We start from the raw sequence: 20,020 nt of genomic DNA on the forward strand, positions 1-20,020 counted from the left end.
CTGTGAACATTGATTGTCCAGAGGGAGAGGCATATTTCATTTTTTCTCATTTGATCCCTCACATAATGTGAGGCCATCCTCCATTTTTGTGAACCAAATCTTTAAGATCCAAATGCTCCCTTTATATTTGCATATGGTTAAATTCACTGTAAGCTGTGTCCACATCTGAAGACGGAATTTTGCCTTCACTGTGGAACTCTATGCTAACTTGGTCAAACAAGTAACTACAGTATCCAGTGGTCAATCTGCCAGTCCAGCCTGCTAGGCTTCATTTAAGCTTTCAGACCAGTAACCACGTCTGAAAAGGTCTGTATTCCCTAGAAGCTTTTCTACTTCTCTCATATTACTGTTCCAGTTTTAAGGCACAGACTACTACATTGAAGAAATTGATAAAATCGAGCTTCTAAGCAAAAGAAAAACAGCGTAATGATTTTTCATGCTTTTCTAATGTCTTTCCTTAATTGATAATTATTTAAAACACCATAGTCTTCCCTCCCTGAAACTGTCACTGCAGATTACACTGTTGTAGCTTGCAGTCCTTGAAACATATCAAAATGGCTTAGCCATTAGGCAGTGTCTGTGTCATGCTACCTGATATGGGACACAGGTAAGAGTGCCAGTCTCAGGCCAGACTGCCAGAATACAGGGCATATGCTCCCGACTGGTCGTGTACTCTATCATAAGACAGTCCCAGGCAGGTCCTTTAGCCCCTCATGCACCACCCAGAAAAATCAGACTTCTGTGATAAATGATTATCACATATGTTAGGTTCTTCCAGCTCCAGGAAGCTAACCACTTACCTCAGGTCAAAATATACTTCAGGATTTCACCAAATACTACGCTGGTAGCCAATCCTTTAGTAAGCTAAAACTAAAGGGTTAGTAATATAAAAAAGAGAGACAACAATTATTAAATGGTTAAAGTGAATCATATACATTACAGTTGATTTCAGAGTCTGTAGATCAGGATAATAGCAGTGATGTTAAGTCTGCTAGCTTGCAGCAGGTCTCTCTGGTACATCCAAAAGATTGGAGTCCTCAGTCCATTGTTCAAAGCTCTGGTCCTTTTTGTTAGAAATCACAGTCCAGAGATGTGGAACAGGAATGAGGCAAGAAGGTGATGTCACAAACTCCAGTTTATAGTCCCAGTCCATGTGAATGGAAAAATACTGGCTCAAACAGGGAGTTTGTTTGAACATGATCACATGTTCTACGTGCCCTGCTGAGTCACTGGGCCTCCATTGTCCATTTGCTCTCTGAGGCATCCTAAGGAGGGGCTGACTAGAATAGTTGATTCTCCTTAATGGCCCATCAACACATGGCTGGCGAGTCTTGATGTAAGTCTGTCTTGTGGGTGTTACCCAGGAACACAATATGTTTAGTAACAAGTATACAGTAACATTTTATAACTTCACACACAATGGTAATGCACACATTTCAACAGGATAATAATACTTAGCAGATGATAATTTTTCTAATGATACTTTACAAGGCATACTTTTTACAAGATTTATCACATTTGTGTAACATTGGTGACAATAGTATCACAACCTGTACATCTACCCACTGATGTAACATTCCAGCGACAGATATTTGTATCCATGTACCTATCATCAGTACTTCTCTTTCCACCAATGTGAGCAGTCGCAGAATCTTTTCCACATCCTCAACTGCATAATGAATTTATCCAAACTTCCTGTAACCTGGGTTAGTTTATTATTAGATGGTACTTGTTCATTAGATGGCCAAAGTTTTAAACTTCAGTGGCTTAACTGTCAGCCCCTACATCTGTATCCAGATACCTGATTTAGCAGCCAGATGTCCAGATGCTGAGCGCTCATAGCTCGGATTGACTGCAGTGAGAGTTGTAGATGCACAGTCCCAAGTTTAATTTCCAGTCTAAATATGGATTTAGGTGTCTAACTTTAGGCTTCCCAGGTAGAAAACATTGGGTTTAGTGTTATTAAAATAATTTTATATTAGCGTAGGATTCACTCAATTAGTTTTAAGATGGATCTTGACAATCTTAAGAATGGGATTATATGATGGGGATTGCCTGTGACAGCAGGAGACTCGATTCGATGACCCAGGAGGTGCCTTCCAATCCCACGTACTCATGGCAGATCTGAAGAAGCAGTTGGCCTTTGAGCAATGAGAGTGTTGTAAGATGAAAATGTTCTTTTTGAATCAGCATTTTAAGTGCTTAAAAATTACTGAGAGAATGGTGCTGTCTGAGGTATCTCAGACTGTCTGGTCTTTACTCCCTGTATAAGTAGCCCAAACAGAGTCCTTCAGACAGCCTTCCCGGAAGATTGAAAAGAATAGGGAATCCAAATAATTGGCTTGAATGGGAGGTGATAGAAGACCCGAAAGTCTTAGGCTCCAGAAAGAAATGGGAGACCTGTTCACATTTTACTCTGGCAGTAAAAACAACACAGGTTGAGTATCCTTCTCCTAGTTACATCAAGCACCTAATGTGCTTGACTATGGATTTTGCAGATGCAGTATATTCTGAGAACTCTACTTATTGGTAAGTAACCATCTTTTCTCTTCATTGTGCCATAATGTGTGATTTTTCTTCCCAGTGAATAATTATGAATAGGGCTACGATTTTGTCAGGGAGGACATGGAAATCACAAAAACTGTGACTTCCAGAGACCTCTGTGACTTGAGCCCCCAGTACCTGTGTCCCCTGGCAGCTGGGAACTGTGGGGGCCCGAGCTCCCAGTCGCAGAGGGAGGCAGGGGTGCCCTGCAGACAGCTCCCAGCCGGGGAGGAGACATGGGTGCCTGGAGCTCCGAGGTGGCGGAGAGACCCCAAACTCCCAAGCACTGCGGGCAGCAGGGCTCCTGGGAAGCCCCAGCCACTGTGGGCGCCCCGGAGCACAGATCTGCCATGGGTGGCCAGGGTACCCCAGCTGGAGCTCAGAGCGGCCATGGGTGGCCACGGGCGCCCCAGGGCTTGGAGCCGCCAGCAGTGGTGGGACCCTGCACCTCCAAGCCATGCTCCCCTAGGTGATGTGGTGAGCCTGCAGCTCACCATTTTGTCATACATATTTTTAATAAAAGTCACAGATAGGTTATGGGCTTTTGTGAATTTTTCTTTATTACGGACAGGTCACTGGCGACTTTTACTAAAAATATGCATGACAGCATCTTAGCCTTAATTATGAACAATGAAGTATTTTAAATCTTGATGATCCAGTGGAATAGTAAATACAAACTTAAATTTTTGTACATGTATATTTTATATAGCATGTCTTTGAGGACCCTGAAGGGAAGATTGAATTGCCACCTTCCTTAAAAGTGAATTCTTGGAAACGTCCACATGAATTTTTAACTAATAAGGTAAGAAGCATGTATTTTAACTGTACAAAAGAGTAGTTACAAGATCTTATAGTGATGTAGACTTTAGGTTAAAAATTGATTTCCTATTTTTCTGACAAACGCATTTCATATGCATTTCATATGGCAAAAACTCCAAAAGTTTGTGTATGCTACTTATTCTCAACAACATCTCAAAAAAAGTATGGGTCATATTCTTCCACCTTTCTCCCTGAGTTGCCCCAATGAAACCAATTGTATTGTCTTTTTATATGTATTGCTTGTTCTCATGAAAAAACTAAACTGAAATTTAATTGATGACTGCAGTGTTAGTAGCAGCCACAATTGTTATAACAGCAGAGTGGTAGAATTCAAACTTGCCACAACTAGGGTAATGGATTGCAAATGCTTGGCACGTCCTTGCAAGGGAAGAGACAACTACTAATCTAGAAGAGACATATGTTACCTTTCCTCAATTAAATAAAACAAGAAATTTACAATGAAGGAACTGCAAGCCTCCCTCTGCAAATGCACTCTTTTCTAGACTTGTCAGCTGCAGACATTCTGGAGACAGGTACCTCAAAGTCAGCATGAGGTGCCTCCACCAGACAATAAACAGAGAATGGCTTATGAGACGGATGAAACATGTTAGAACTTAATCAGAGGACTGGAAGGGACCCTGAGAGGTCATCTAGTCCAGTCCCCTGCACTCATGGCAGGACTAAGTATTATCTAGACCATTGACAGGAGTTTGTCTAACCTGCTCTTAAAAGTTTCTAGTGATGGAGATTCCACAACCTCCCTAGGCAATTTATTCCAGTGCTTGCTTAACCACCTTGACCATTAGGAAGTTTTTGCTAATGTCCAACCTAACCTCCCTTGCTGCAATTTAAGCCCATTGCTTCCTGTCCTATCCTCAGAGGTTAAGAATAACTATTCTTCTTCCTCCTCCTTGTAACAACCTTTTATGTACTTGAAAACGGTTATCATGTCCCCCCTCCCTCCCCCAGTCTTCTCTTCTCCAGACTAAACAAACCCAATTTTTTCAATCTTCCCTCATAGGTCATGTTTTCTAGACTTTTAATAATTTTTGTTGCTCTTCTCTGGATTTTCTCCAATTTGTCCACATCTTTCCTGAAATGTGGTGCTCAGAACTGGACTCTGATACTCCAGTTGAGGCCTAATCAGTAGAGTGGAAGAATTATTTTTCGTGTTTTGCTTACAACACTTCTACTAATACATCCCAGAATGATGATGTTCACTTTTTTTGCGACAGCATTACACTCATATTTAGCTTGTGGTCCACTATGACCCCCAGATCCCTTTCCACAGTACTCCTTTCTAAGCAGTCATTTCCCATTTTGTATGTGTGCAGCTGATTGTTCCTTCCTAAATGGAGTACTTCACATTTGTCCTTATTGAATTTCATCCTATTTACTTCAGACCATTTTTCCAGTTTGTCCAGATCATTTGGAATTTTAATCCTATCCTTCAAAGCACTTGCAACCCCTTCCAGCTTGGTAAGATCTGAAAACTTTATAAGTGTACTCTCTTTGTTATTATCTAAATCACTGCTGAAGATATTGAACAGAACTAGACCCAGAACTGATTTTTGCAGTACCCCACTGTGAAGCACTGATAACTACTGTCTGGGAATGGTTTTCCAACCAGTTATGCACCCACCTTATAGTAACTCCATCTAGATATTTCCCTAGTTTGTGTATGAGAAGGTCATGCAAGACTGTATCAAAAGCTTTACTGAAGTCAAGATATACCACGTCTACCGTTTCCCCCACATCCACAAGGCTTGTTACGCTTTCTTTGAAAGGGTATCTGGTTGGTTCGACACGATTTGTTCTTGACAAATCCAAGCTGACTGTTACTTATCACCTTATTATCTTGTAGATGTTTGCAAATTGATTGCTTAATTATTTGCTCCATTATCTTTCTGGGTATAGAAGTTAAGCTGACTGGTCTGTAATTCCCCGGGTTGTCCTTACTTCCCTTTTTATAGATTGACACTGTATTTTCCCTTTTCCAGTCTTCTGGAATTCTGTATTCCATGACTTCCTGTATTGCATGTTCCCACCAGGTTACTAACGTTCACATGCTACCAGACAACAGCACAGTGGTTTCTTTTCATTTAGCAATTTTTAGGAAACCCACGTCAGAGCATTGCACCCATGTGATCATAAAAAAAATTGAAAGTTACATTTGAGGAAAAAATGCAGTCTGTCAGTCTTGCAAATTCTCAGGACAAAGAGTTGTCTCAGGACAACTGGTGCACAGGGGCAAAGTCATGAAGAGAAGAACCTCCCTGTTTCAGGTGCTGTCCAGCTGTGTCACCAGTGAGCAGAAGGGGTTAACTGCATAAATAGAACTACTTGCCTGCTCTTGTAACTTCACAAAACTCTAATTTTTTTCCTACAGGTCTCCGTACGTTAAACTTGCAGGGAGATATGCCTTCTTGATTGTCTGCAGAGACCACAGTCCCTGTATTGTTTTCTCCCTTTTAAGAATGCGAAAAGGTTTTGGGAAAGTATCAGTGGGGCCAGAAAGCTGATCCTGATTCTCCCACATGTGCTGTTCAGACTGTGTTTTACTTGAGCAGAACATTGAAGTAGAAATCTGCCATGCAGATCTGAAGATTATGAATATACCCATGATATATTATCATCCTTGGTCTCCCACTTCAGACATCCCACTTCTTCGAACTGCCTACATAACATGTCTGTATCTTTGATAGTATTTGGCTGGCTAATATCCAGTAATGTTTTTTATTTCTGCACAACTCCTTTATTTAATTTTCAGCTGCTTTTAAATAGAAACCAAAACAAGAAATGAATAATCTGCTTGCCATGTCACAGATGAAGTGCTCTTCAACTCTGAAAATCTTTTGCTGCTGTTTAAATTTAAAACTATCCTCTTCCCTTTTTATTCCATTTGAAATCTGAAGGTTCTTAAAGCACTTTGCCTGCCTCTCTAGCTTTTCAGTCTTGTCAGTTTTACTTGTGTCAGCTTGTCAGTTTCATTTTTTATTAAATATGCAGCAAGTGTGTTTCAAGTTTAAATTTTTAATGGGAGGGTGGGGGTGGAAATTCACAAGAGCAAAAGATTGCATGATAGATGCTGCCAAAATACATAAAGTGAGTTGTGGTCGCTAAAGGACTGGGGCAAAGGATATGGCATCCAGAAACAGATAAAGCTATATGTATATAAAATCCTTCAACTACATTTAATTTGTTTAGTATTTCATCAACTCTTCTTGTTTTGGTTTTAATCTCCTTAATTTAGTGCCAAATTGCTAAAATTATTATAAATGCTGTAGATATTAATAAAATGATCATAAATACCAAGTGATGAAAAACAGTTAAAATGATGTAGTTAGTGTTAAATGTGGCAGAAACAGAAAAGGATATGGTGAACAAGTATATGTAAAGTAGTAAGAAAAGATTCAAGCAACTGAGCAGAAATAAAAATGGTTTTTGTTTGTTTCCAAAGACTTCCACTGCAATCCTTCTATCTGTTATTGCCAGATTGCCCTAAAATAAACAAACATTCTGGTTGTAAGCACGGGCAATAGCTCTTTCTTTTTCTTTTTCTTTTTCTTTTTCTTTTTCTTTTTCTTTTTTTTTTTTTACTAGCTTCCCTGTTAGTGTCCTGGTGAAGTCTACATTCATATCAGACCTATTGGAGCATAAGCTTCCGTGGGTGAATACCCACTTGGTCATTTATCAGGTCATTTTTAGCCTAGATTGCATATGTTTCTCATTGGAGCATTAAAGATTGAGGTCAGAATTGAGTTACTGATTATTTTTTAAAAATATAGTTATGTTTGGCTTGAACTCTTGTTGATGTAATCTGACACACACTGTTTGGAGAAAGCACATTAGTGAAGAGACACCCTAAAAAAATGCAGTTGTGCCTGAAAAATGCAGTTGTGCCTGATGATACAGTGTGAAGTTTTAAGTTGGCAATAAGTGGAGATGAAACAGCTGCTGAAATAGAATGTGTTTCTTCAAATGATTCTTGAGAACTCTGTGGGATAGAAGTAGTAAGGAACATGCTACCCACTGTTTAACTCATTTTTAGGAAACTTTAAAATATTTGCATAGCTGATAGAAAGTGAAGAGCCAGGCCTCAAATGGGAAGGAACAAATGTTGTTTGTCTATTTTAGAACTATCCACTAATCTTTCACTATAGAAAAATGTTCTTCGTATTGCAACAATGACATTAACACAAATCTCTTGTCACTTGCTATACACTGCGGTAAATTTTTTGAAGACATATAGTAAAGCATCTAATAAAAATCTCATTTCATCAAGTGATTACTAGTAATCAGTTTGATGATGTAAAAACAGAATAAACTACAAGAAAGCAAACCGTTTTTCCATATATTTTCTCAGAGGAGACATTGGTTCTAGACAAATTGTTATTAAAACAGCATTCACCATATACTGAACAGATGCTGTACAAAACTGGTATTTTTCATTAATTGCAATGTTGTTAAGTTTAGAGGGATACCACTAGTATCTCAAGTCAATTAGATATTGAGTCATCTTGTGGATCTTAGTCTTGTTTCAGAAAACAATAAGTGTAATCATTTGTAAATCATATTGCTCTGAGAGGATATTTTGACAATGGATAAATTATAAAATGAATAGAGATCAAAATGACAGTCTGTTTGTTAAGCAGATCATCAGCATGTATTATACTTTAATGGTGACTCAGGCCCAGATGTCTGTATCTTTGTAAACTATTGTGTTACATTTAGACACATAAATTCCCTTTGAATACTGTGGCAAAATTCACAGTGACTTTATTGGAAACAGGAGTGGTCCTGAAGATTTGTTTTTGTTTTTGAAAACAAAATGACAAACAACAACATACCTTGGAGCCAAGTGGAGCCTTTTAGTATGTTGAGTGAAAAATAACTATGTTGTACCATCTTTTTAATAAAATATCTTGAGTGACTCTGATAATCATAAAATTGAGAGACTTGCTAGAGCCAGGTATGATCTAAACAGTCTTCTCCTTGCAGGTCTGTGAGCGCATTTCCATTCTGTTTTTCAGCATCTGTAGTGTATTATATTCTACTGTATTTCTTTCACAGACAGCCATTTCCACTTGTTATTTTGTCTGTCATAAAAGAACTAAAAACCACTAAGCCCTAAACTGAGCCCCTAAATTTCATTTTCGGTTGTCCTTAAAGTTGAATTTGAATGTTGTGCAGTGAAAGGAGCAAATCAGTTATTGTTAATGTTTGTCCATTGAGACACAGAAAACTTTTGCTAATTATCACTTGTTAAGTAAGTTCCCAATACAACTTAACAATGATTAATTTAAATTTTCAACACCTTCTGTGTTTTGAAGATATTTTTTTTCTATTAAGAAATATTGAAGCAGTCAGGGAATTTGCAAGTCTGGCAGCCTTTTAGCTGATGACTGGCATTTCTAGCATTTGTACAATATTATGCTCATATATTTTTCGTGGACCTTTATTCTCTTCAGTGAATATAGCTACAGGCTTTCAATTAAAACCTCTTCTCTTTCAGGTTCCTGTAGTAGTGAAAAATGAAAACTGGTTTGACCTTTTTTCAGCAAATGAACACTTACTTGGTAGTGAGGTATGTAGTAAATGTGATAGCTCATGTCATGTTAAGGACTGATCCCTCAACATTAGTGATGTAAATAGACCATCAACAGGAGAAATTAAGTATAGTAAATCCTGTCAGTGGGGTGGGAGGTGGGGGGAAATGACAGACTGTCTCATATCAGGATCAAACAGGTTTAATAATGAAGGATTACCATTCTTAGAAACTGAACAAATAAATACAGAGACGTGAAAGGCTGACCAACCGAAATGGGCTTTTTAAAGTAACAGTGCAGGTTATGAATAAGTTTTGTTAATACTTGCATGGAAAATTAATGTATATTAATGCTAAAAGGAAACTATTATTTACAAAAGGAAGTAAAGATCCTTAACTTTAGGGTAAATTCACCCCCACAAAAGAAGTATGGAATCTAAAAGTTCTGAAAAACCTTTTATCATTTTAGATTACAATATTCACTATATAGAAAAGAGGCTAAGTTTAGGAATGCATTTAGTACTGGTTAGTATGAGCCTACCAAGTCTGTGTGTCAGACTGTAAATGTAAGGAAAGGACATGCTCTTTAAAGAGCAGAGTATAGCAACATGATTATTTTGGAAAATATTTAGAAGATGTTTTAAAATTAGTTAATTTTTTTTACATTATAAGTATAAACAATATCCATTACAGGAACCAATATAATTTTTCATATCTTATAGCTAACGTTGTGCGGGAAGTGGAGGAGAATGGGAATGAATCTCTTAAAATGTATGATTTCAAAATAAATTACGTCTTTCATTTTTTCTGTGGTAAAACAGGGCAAAATACAAATACCGAGAAGCTCTATGGCTTAATGGCTCTTATATCAAGGCCTGTTTTTGAAGCACAGTTTGAAATAAGTATATGGGGTGAAATGGTTTCAGATCCTAGCAAACAGTTATTACCATATATTATCTGGGATGCCTCACTTCCTTAAAAAGAACACAGACGTGAATCAGCAGGGAAAACTGCCAAACAATAATCTCTCCTTTTATAAAGGGATGATAGTGTTATATTTCTATTTTTAGAGAACAGGTATGAATTTTGGATTTTGATTAGAGATGGGTTTGAACTGTAGCCTCAGATCCAAACACTCCTGAACCTCCAGTTTTGAAATTTGGATCCAAAATTACCTTTTTCAGAGTTAGGGTGCTTGATTGTTATAAGATTATGCTTGAGCTGTGAAGTTGAATCTGGAACTGGACCATGAGATTTTGGTTGAGCCTCTCTCTAATTGGGAAGTGGGAACCCCAAAACAAAAGCTACTAACTTTAAATTGGCTAAGGATTGAAATATTAATACAAATGGAAATGTGTACATATTAAATAATTTAAATATTACATATTTCATTTATTACTCTGCACATTGATCAACATCTCTTTAGGGCAAGGAAACTATCTTATACAAGAGCCAACTTTAATATATGGATATTCCTGTTGAGCTGCTTATATAGTGTATTTGAGTAAAATAAATTAAAAAGAGGGTTTAGCTTCCCAAGTCACTTAACCAGTTAACCTTAAAACACATAAAAATAGACATATGTCTTGCATAATAAGGAAAAACTTCCTTACCACTAAAGGTCAAGTGTATATTTTTGATCATTAGTGCACTGTATAATCCATTATCTGCTCATCAATCAGTCGGCATCCAGATTTCCAAAAAGTTCTCAGGCCACTTCTCCTGTGATTAGTGCCAGTTCTTGTAGCTCTCATGTGTTTGGTGAATCATGGTTGGTTAGTGAAGAGTGTATTCTATTTCTTGGTAGAATGTTTGATTATAGAAATATTCTTTTCTTTAAAAAATAAAAAGCAAATACTAAATGTAAAAAATGTGACTGCATTATAATTAATGCATCCTCTTAGGGTAGGTCTACACTTCCCGCTGGATCGGCGGGCAGCGATCGACCCCTGAGCGCTCTCCCATCGACTCCTGTACTCCAGCGCCGTGAGAGGCGCAGGTGGAGTCGACGGGGGAGTGGCAGCAGTCGACTCACCGCGGTGAAGACACCACGGTAATTTGATCTAAGTACGTCGACTTCAGCTATGTTATGCACGTAGCTGAAGTTGCATAACTCAGATCGATCCCCTCCTCTAGTATAGACTAGGGCTTAGACATCATATGTACAAAGTAAGAGTAGTTTCTTGTTTGCACTCGTATCATTAGACCCTGCCAGCTTCACTTGGCAGGTCTCCCACCCATACCATTCATGAAACAACACTATTGTGGCATGAGATGTGCTGTTGATGGCATGCATTAATTAATACAATGTCTATTAGCAGTTCCCATTTTCATAAAGCTTTGTAGATATCCACATATAGCTAAATGTCACATATTACGGATGACTTCTAAGGAATATTTGTGCTGATAAAAGCAAACTTGCAATAAATTAATTTTAATGCACTCTTCCATGAGATTTGCTTTCCAGTTAGCATTTGGAATTGTTTTGCATTTTCTGACTATAATTTAATTCTGACTATAATTTAACTTCATTTGATTTTTTTTCCTAAAATGTGCAATGTGAAAAACTGAAAACTTTTATTTAAAAAAAAATTTTCTGTGATTTCAGCTGATGAGATGGATAATAAGTGAAATTTGTGCAGTCTGGAGGATATATAATGTGAATGTTTTAACTAATGAGGGTAAAACCAACACCAATGAAACACCTCTATTCTCTTGGAAGCCATGGGAGCATATATATGCCTTATGCAAAGCTATTAAGGGACACATGCCACTGTATAATAGTTATGGAAAATATGTGGTGAAACTTTACTGGATGGTAAGTGACTACTTTCAGTTATATAAAATGTTGTATCTGTGTGTTTATGCATTTAATATGAATATAATGTACTATCTTTAATTATCAGGATAAATATTTTGCTTTTTTGAAAAAAATATGTTTTGTAGTGGTAAAATTGTTAAACTATCAAGATGAAAATGAATATTTCTTGTTATACTTGTACAAATTAAGAGTTATGAAATCCTAGATCATTAGCCAGATGTGCAGTAATTGTTTAGAAGAACACTACCTGGAGTATTTTATTGCTTGTTAGGAAATTATATTTATCTAGGCACTACTGAAAAATAAATAATATGTGCAGTTTGTGTATACAGTAGAGATATAGTGTGTAGATAATGTTGCTTCTATTTAAAGAGCTTTTCATATGCTTAGAACTTTCTAACCCGTTTTGCTTTCAAACTGAAAATTTTGGATTTACTCAGACTTAGGTGGGAATTTGAGGAAAAGTGATTGTCATACATTTTTACCACTCTCTCTGTAGTAGTGAATTATTATTATTATTATTTTTACATTGTTTAAGTTATCCATTTTGAACAGCACTAGTACCTTAGCAGTTCGGAGTAGAAATTTGAAATTGGCAGAACCTACTTTGACAGGCTTTAATTCCTTTGTTGCAGCTGTACCTTCTAATGGTGTGGATGAAACTTTATTTTGATTTTGCTGAGTTATTTGAGGTTTTTTTTCACAATGGATTTAACACACGTACACTTCTTCTTCTTTTTTTTTTAACAACTGAGAACAGTTTGGAGATCCATCGTGTTAATAAAAACAAAAAACAAACAAACAAACAAAACCCACACAACATCTTAGCATCACACATGAACATGAACAAAGTAAGTGGCAATTCTCATTCAGCACAAGAAGTGGTAACTGGAGTTTTTAAGGAAGTATTTAAATCTATGGAAAAAAACTAGGAGTACTTGTGGCACCTCAGAGACTGACAAATTTATTTGGGCATAAGCTTTCGTGGGCTAAAACCCACTTCATCGGATGCATGCAGTGGGAAACACAGTAGGAAGATATATATACACAGAGAACATGAAAAAATGGGTGTTGCCATACCAACTGTAACGAGAGTAATCAATTAAGGTGGGCTATTATCAGCAGGAGAAAAAAAACTTTTGTAGTGATAATCAGGATGGCCCATTTCAAACAGTCGACAAGAAGGTGTGAGTAACAGTAGGGGGAAAAATTAGTCTGGGGAAATAGTTTTTACTTTGTTGTGTGTTTGCTGGTCAACCTGAAGCAAATACTCACCAGCAACCACACACCACACAACAGAATCACTAACCCAGGAACCTATCCTTGCAACAAAGCCCGTTGCCAACTCTGTCCACATATCTATTCAAGGGACACCATCATAGGACTTAGTCACATCAGCCGCACTATCAGAGGCTCGTTCACCTGCATGTCTACCAATGTGATATGTGCCAACAATGCCCCTCTGCCATGTACATTGGCCAAAATGGACACAAATCAGACGTCAAGAATTATAACATTCAAAAACCAGTCAGAGAACACTTCAGTCTCTCTGGTCACTCAATTTCAAACCTAAAAGTCACAATTCTCCAACAAAAACTTCAAAAACAGATTCCAACAAGATACTGGAGAATTGGAATTAATTTGCAAACTAGACACCATTAAATTAGGCTTGAATAAAGACTGGGAGTGGATGGGTCATTACACAAAGTAAAATCTATTTCCCCATGCTAATTTTTTACTTTATTATATTTTAAAATTAGCCATTTGCACACACACAGAAAATGAAACAACAACAACACACACACGACTATTTAAAGCAAAATAAATAACAACTGACCAAAACTATGTACACCTTTTTTCCTAGCTGATTGAGCACATATTTCCATTCCAGTCAAATAAAAATCCAGTCAAATACATACAATCTGAAAATTCAAAAATATTTTAAAGCTGGGTTTTTTTGGGCGGGGGATGGTGGAGGTCACTCCGTTGTGCACCCACATGAGCCACAGTCTTTGTTAAAGTGACAAAAGCAATTAGGATCTTAACTAAACCAATGGCTAATTAATGCAAAAAAAGCACAAAATAAATAAAGCACTGCTAATAAAGTACAAAACCAGAAGTTGACAGGCATCAGAAATCAGAATGTAAATACAAGTAATTTCTTAGGGTATGTCTACGCTACGAAATTAGGTTGAATTTATAGAATTCGGTTTTGTAGAAAGCATTTTTATACAGTTGATTGTGTGTCCCCACACAAATGCTCTAAGTGCATGTAGTCGGCAGAGTGTGTCCACAGTACCGAGGCAACCGTCGACTTCCGGAGCGTTGCACTGTGGGTGGCTATCCCACAGTTCCCGCAGTCTCCGCCACCCATTTGAATTCTGGGTAGAAATCCCAGTGCCTGATGGGGCTAAAACATTGTCACGGATGGTTCTGGGTACATATCGTCAGGCCCCCATTCCTTCCCTCCCTCCGTGAAAGCAAGGGCAGACAATTGTTTTGCGCCTTTTTTCTTGAGTTACCTGTGCAGACGCCATACCATGGCAAGCATGGATCCCACTCAGCTAACCATCACCATATGTCTCATGGGTGCTGGCAGACGTGGTACTGCATTGCTACACAGCAGCAGTTTATTGCCTTTTGGCAGCAGAGAGTGCAGTATGACTGGTAGCCGTCATCGACGTAGTCCTGGGTGCTCTTTTAACCAGGCGCCTGGGCAAACATGGGAGTGACTCAGCCAGGTCATTTCCCTTGTTTCTTCTCGTGGCGATTCAGTCCCGCACTGTCTTTTAATCTCCAGCTAGCAGAAGATGATGGGTAGTCGTCGTACTGCACCGTCTTCTGCCGAGCACCCAGGTGTTCACGATGGCTAGCAGTCGTACTGCACAGTCTGCTACGAGCAAGATGTATAAAGATAGATGAAGAGGCTCAAAACAAGAAATAGACCAGATTTGTTTTGTATTCATTTTCTCCTCCCTCCTTCCCTGTGTGAAATCAACGGCCTGCTAAACCCAGTTTTGAGTTCTATCCTTGAGGGGGCCATTCAGTTTCTTGCAAAGCCACCCCCCTTTGATTATTTTAATTCCCTGTAAGCCAACCCTGTAAGCCATGTCGTCAGTCGCCCCTCCCTCCGTCAGGGCAACAGCAGACAATCGTTCCGCGCCTTTTTTCTGTGCAGACGCCATACCACGGCAAGCATGGAGCCCGCTCAGATCACTTTAGCAATTAGGAGCACATTAAACACCACACGCATTATCCAGCAGTATATGCAGCACCAGAACCTGGCAAAGCGATACTGGGCGAGTAGGTGACGTCAGCGTGGTGACGTGAGTGATGAGGACATGGACACAGACTTCTCTCAAAGCACGGGCCCTAGCAATATGGGCATCATGGTGCTAATGGGGCAGGTTCATGTGGTGGAACGCCGATTCTGGGCTCAGGAAACAAGCACAGACTGGTGGGACCACTTAGTGTTGCAGGTCTGGACGATTTCCAGTGGTTGCGAAACTTTTGCTTGCGTAAGGGCACTTTCATGGAACTTTGTGACTTGCTTTCCCGTGCCCGGAGGCGCAAGAACCAAGATGAGAGCAGCCCTCACAGTTGAGAAGCAAGTGGCAGTAGCCCTCTGGAAGCTTGCAATGCCAGACAGCTGCCAGTCAGTCGGGAATCAATTTGGAGTGGGCAAATCTACTGTGGGGGCTGCTGTGATGCAAGTAGCCAACTCAATCAAAGATCTGCTGATATCAAGGGTAGTGACCCTGGGAAATTTGCAGGTCATAGTGGATGGCTTTGCTGCAGTGGGATTCCCTAACTGTGGTGGGGCCATAGACGGAACCCATATCCCTATCTTGGCACTGGAACACCAAGCCGCCGAGTACATAAACCACAAGGGGTACTTTTCAATAGCGCTGCAAGCTCTGGTGGATCACAAGGGACGTTTCACCAACATCAACGTGGGATGGTCGTAAAGGTACATGACGCTCGCATCTTCAGGAACTCTGGTCTGTTTCAAAAGCTGCAGGAAGGGACTTTATTCCCAGACCAGAAAATAACCTTTGGGGATGTTGAAATGCCTATAGTTATCCTTGGGGACCCAGCCTACCCCTTAATGCCATGGCTCGTGAAGCCATACACAGGCAGCCTGGAGAGTAGTCAGGAGCTGTTCAACTACAGACTGAGCAAGTGCAGATTGGTGGTAGAATGTGCATTTGGACATTTAAAAGCACACTGGCACAGTTTACTGACTCGGTTAGACCTCAACGAAATCAATATTCCCACTGTTATTACTGCTTGCTGTGCGCTCCACAATATCTGTTAGAGTAAGGGGGAGACGTTTATGGCGGGGTGGGAGGTTGAGGCAAATCGCCTGGCTGCTGGTTACGCACCGTCAGACACCAGGGTGGTTAGAAGAGCACAGGAGGGCGCGGTGCGCATCAGAGAAGCTTTGAAAATCAGTTTCATGACTGGCCAGGCTACGGTGTGAAAGTTCTGTTTGTTTCTCCTTGATGAAACCCCCCCGCCCCTTGGTTCACTCTACTTTCCTGTAAGCTAACCATCCTCCCCTCCTCCCTTTGATCAGCACTTGCAGAGGCAATAAAGTCATTGTTGTTTCATATTCATGCATTCTTTATTCATTCATCACACAAATAGGGGGATAACTACCAAGGTAGCCCAGGAGGGGTGGTGGAGGAGAGAAGCACCAGGAGGAGTGGTGGAGGACGGAAGGACAAGGCCACACATCACTTTAAAAGTTTAAAACTTATTGAATGCCAGCCTTCTGTTGCTTGGGCAACCCTCTGGAGTGGAGTGGCTGGGTGGCCCCCCCACCGCGTTCTTGGGCGTCTGGGTATGGAGGCTATGAAACTTGGGGAGGAGGGCGGTTGGTTACACAGGGGCTGTAGTGGCAGTCTGTGCTCCTGCTGCCTTTCCTGCTGCTCAGCCATATGCTGGAGCATATTGGTTTGATCCTCCAGAAGCCTCAGCATTGAATCCTGCCTCCTCTCATCACGCTGCCGCCACCTTTCAGCTTCAGTCCTCTCTTCAGCCCGCCACTTACTCTCTTCAGGCCGCCACTTCTCCTCCCGGTCATTTTGTGCTTTCCTGCACTCTGACATTGTCTGCTCCACGCATTCGTCTGTGCTCTGTCAGTGTGGGAGGACAGCATGAGCTCAGAGAACGTTTCATCACGAGTGCGTTTTTTTCGCCTTCTAATCTTCACTAGCCTCTGGGAAGGAGAAGATCCTGTGATCCTTGAAACACATGCAGCTGGTGGAGAGAAAAAAAGGGACGGTGGTATTTAAAAAGACACATTTTCTAGAACAATGGGTACACTCTTTCACGGTAAACCTTGCTGTTAACATTACATACATAGCACATGTGCTTTCATTCCAAGGTCGCATTTTGCCTCCCCCCAGCGTGTTGCTAGCCCCTCCCCGTGGCTAACAGCGAGGAACATTTCTGTTCAGCCACAGGCAAACAGCCCAGCAGGAATGGGCACCTCTGAGTGTCCCCTTAAGAAAAGCACCCTGTTTCAACCAGGTGACCATGAATGATATCACTCTCCTGAGGATAACACAGAGAGATAAAGAACGGATGTTGTTTGAATGCCAGCAAACATACACTGCCATGCTTTGTTCTACAATGATTCCCGAGTATGTGCTACTGGCCTGGTGTGGTAAAGTGTCCTACCATGGTGGATGGAATAAGGCTGCCCTCCCCAGAAACCTTTTGCAAAGGCTTTGGGAGTATAGCCAGGAGAACCACGAGTGCCAGGGCAAATTAATCATTAAACATGCTTGCTTTTAAACCGTGTATAGTATTTTAAAAGGTATACTCACCAGAGGTCCCTTCTCCGCCTGGCAGGTCCGGGAGGCAGCCTTGGGTGGGTTCGGGGGGTACTGGCTCCCGGTCCAGGGTGAGAAACAGTTCCTGGCTGTTGGGAAAAATGGTTTCTCCGCTTGCTTACTGTGAGCTATCTACAACCTCATCATCATCATCATCTTCCTCGTTCCCAAAACCTGCTTCCGTGTTGCCTCCATCTCCATTGAAGGAGTCAAACAACACGGCTGGGGTAGTGGTGGCTGAACTCCCTAAAATGGCATGCAGCTCATCTTAGAAGTGGCATGTTTGGAGCTCAGACCCGGAGCGGCCATTTGCCTCTCTGGTTTTCTGGTAGGCTTGCCTCAGTTCCTTAAGTTTCATGCGGCATTGCTTCGGGTCCCTATTATGGCCTCTGTCCTCCATGCTCTGGGAGATTTTGACAAATGTTTTGGCATTTTGAAAACTGGAACGTAGTTCTGATAGCATGGATTCCTCTCCCCATACAGCGATCAGATTTTGTACCTCCCGTTTGGTCCATGCTGGAGCTCTTTTGCAATTCTGGGACTCCATCATGGTCACCTCTGCTGATGAGCTCTGCATGGTCACCTGCGGCTTGCCACGCTGGCCAAACAGGAAATTGAAATTCAAAAGTTCGCGGGCCTTTTCCTGTCTACCTGGCCAGTTCATCTGAGTTGAGAGTCCTGTCCAGAGCGGTCACAATGGAGCACTGTGGGATAGCTCCCAGAGGCCAATACCATCTAATTGCATCCACAGTACCCCAAATTTGACCCACCAAGGCCGATTTCAGCGCTAATCCCCTTGTCGGGGGTGGAGTAAGGAAATCGATTTTAAGAGCCCTTTAAGTCAAAAAAAGGGCTTCATCTTGTGGACGGGTGCAGGGTTAAATCGATTAAACGCTGCTAAATTCGACCTCAACTCCTAGTGTAGACCAGGCCTTAAACATACAATATGACTGCTTGCAGCCGGTAAAAGCTGCTCGGGCAGGGGGGCTCTTGGCTCTGGAGCTGGTAGAGCCCTTGGGGAGCAGCGTCCGCAGGAGGCAGGGCCCAGGAGCCCAGGCCGGAGCGGGTCAATCTGGGTCACTGTGTGGAGCCCAGGTACTTACACCCACACTGGGCAGCATGCCCCAGTGGGTGGGAACACGGGCTGGGGACTGCTCTCAAACTCCCTGGCTCCCCACCTGTGCTTACTTCTGAGCTGTTGCTGACAGTAGCAGTGCCTTCAGAACTGGGCGCCCAGCCAGCAGCCGCTGCTCTCCAGCCACCCAGCTCTGAAGGCAGTGCCGCTGCCAGCAACAGCACAGAGGTAACTGTGGCAATGCCATACCATGCCACCCTTACTTCTGCGTGACATTTGACCTTTTCACTGGGAGGGGTGGCAACTGGGGGACTAAGGCAAATTTTGAGGTGACTGTAGTCTCCGCAAGTCCCCGCATGCAGCCCTGCATGCCTTTTCCATATCTCAAAAGCAGGCAAAATATTGTCCTCAGAAGCAGGGACAGCAGAATGGTGGAACACTACAGCAGCCAACGAAAGAGGAAAATATAAAGCAATTTCTGTGGCTGCATAATCTTATGGAGGTGCTAATTACCCTGAATTTAAGTCTTTAGGACAGGGAGCCTCAATCTTTTCTCATCTTTAACTTCTGAAAACCACCTCCATTTTCCTTTTGTGATACCATATCTCAGACCCCTTACATGCATTCCATAATTCTGTGTGCATTCCACCCCATGCATAGCCCCTTACAAATTCTGCTTTCTGCTCTCTGATTCAGATCAGTAATTTTTTTTCCTGTTGGTCTGCAAGATTAGCCATTTACTCCCTGTCTTCAGTCCATGATAGGTGTATCTTTTTGCCTTGCAGTCCTTGAGTTAACACTGTAGCACAAAAAGGAACACATCTCTGTTTATATATCTCTCATAAAGAGATGTGTTAGTGTAGAGATGTTGAGTGAGCCCTGTAATGTACATTGTGTTGCTTAGCAACTACGTGACTCAAGGTTCTTTCAAAAATCTCTATAGATAAAAATAAAAATTACCCAAATTCTTCCATAATCCTTGCAAAATCACTCATCTCAGCTCAATGTTAAACTGTTGCTTTAGTGGTCATGTCTAAATTTCCTGTACAGAAAAATAAGAAGGACGGGTTGTACTCTCTTATCTCACACCCTGTTAAAATATTTATAATCACTTTTGATTCTTGGAATGAGCACAAATGCAAACAAAGGTGAGGGGAGCTTTTAAATATTAGCACCCATGCACACTGTTTTGATTTGGTGCACCTTTTTTTAAGTAACAGAAAACAAAATCCTAAACATGTTCATTCTATTCTTAAATGTCCCCAACTTTGTTCATTTAATATTAGGAAATTGAAATTAGGAAAAGCACACATTCCTCCATTCAATATAGGCCCCGAGTGAAGTTTTAAAATTGAGTTCTGTTCAAATTG

At 40.9% G+C, this 20,020-nt stretch overlaps 1 protein-coding gene across 1 annotated transcript in view; it reads left to right on the top strand.

Moving 5' to 3' along the window:
• Nucleotides 1-20,020, top strand: part of ADGB (androglobin) — a 222,396-nt gene that overhangs the window by 29,494 nt on the left and 172,882 nt on the right. Inside the window, exons 3-5 of the mRNA XM_084623349.1 lie at nucleotides 3,254-3,346; nucleotides 8,879-8,950; nucleotides 11,520-11,729. Of these exons, the coding sequence (XP_084479475.1) occupies nucleotides 3,254-3,346; nucleotides 8,879-8,950; nucleotides 11,520-11,729 (375 nt within the window). The remainder of the gene's footprint in view (nucleotides 1-3,253; nucleotides 3,347-8,878; nucleotides 8,951-11,519; nucleotides 11,730-20,020) is intronic.

Source organism: Lepidochelys olivacea, assembly GCF_965140295.1.
Source record: "Lepidochelys olivacea isolate rLepOli2 genome assembly, chromosome: 3".
In the NCBI taxonomy this organism is placed as follows: Eukaryota; Metazoa; Chordata; order Testudines; family Cheloniidae; genus Lepidochelys; species Lepidochelys olivacea.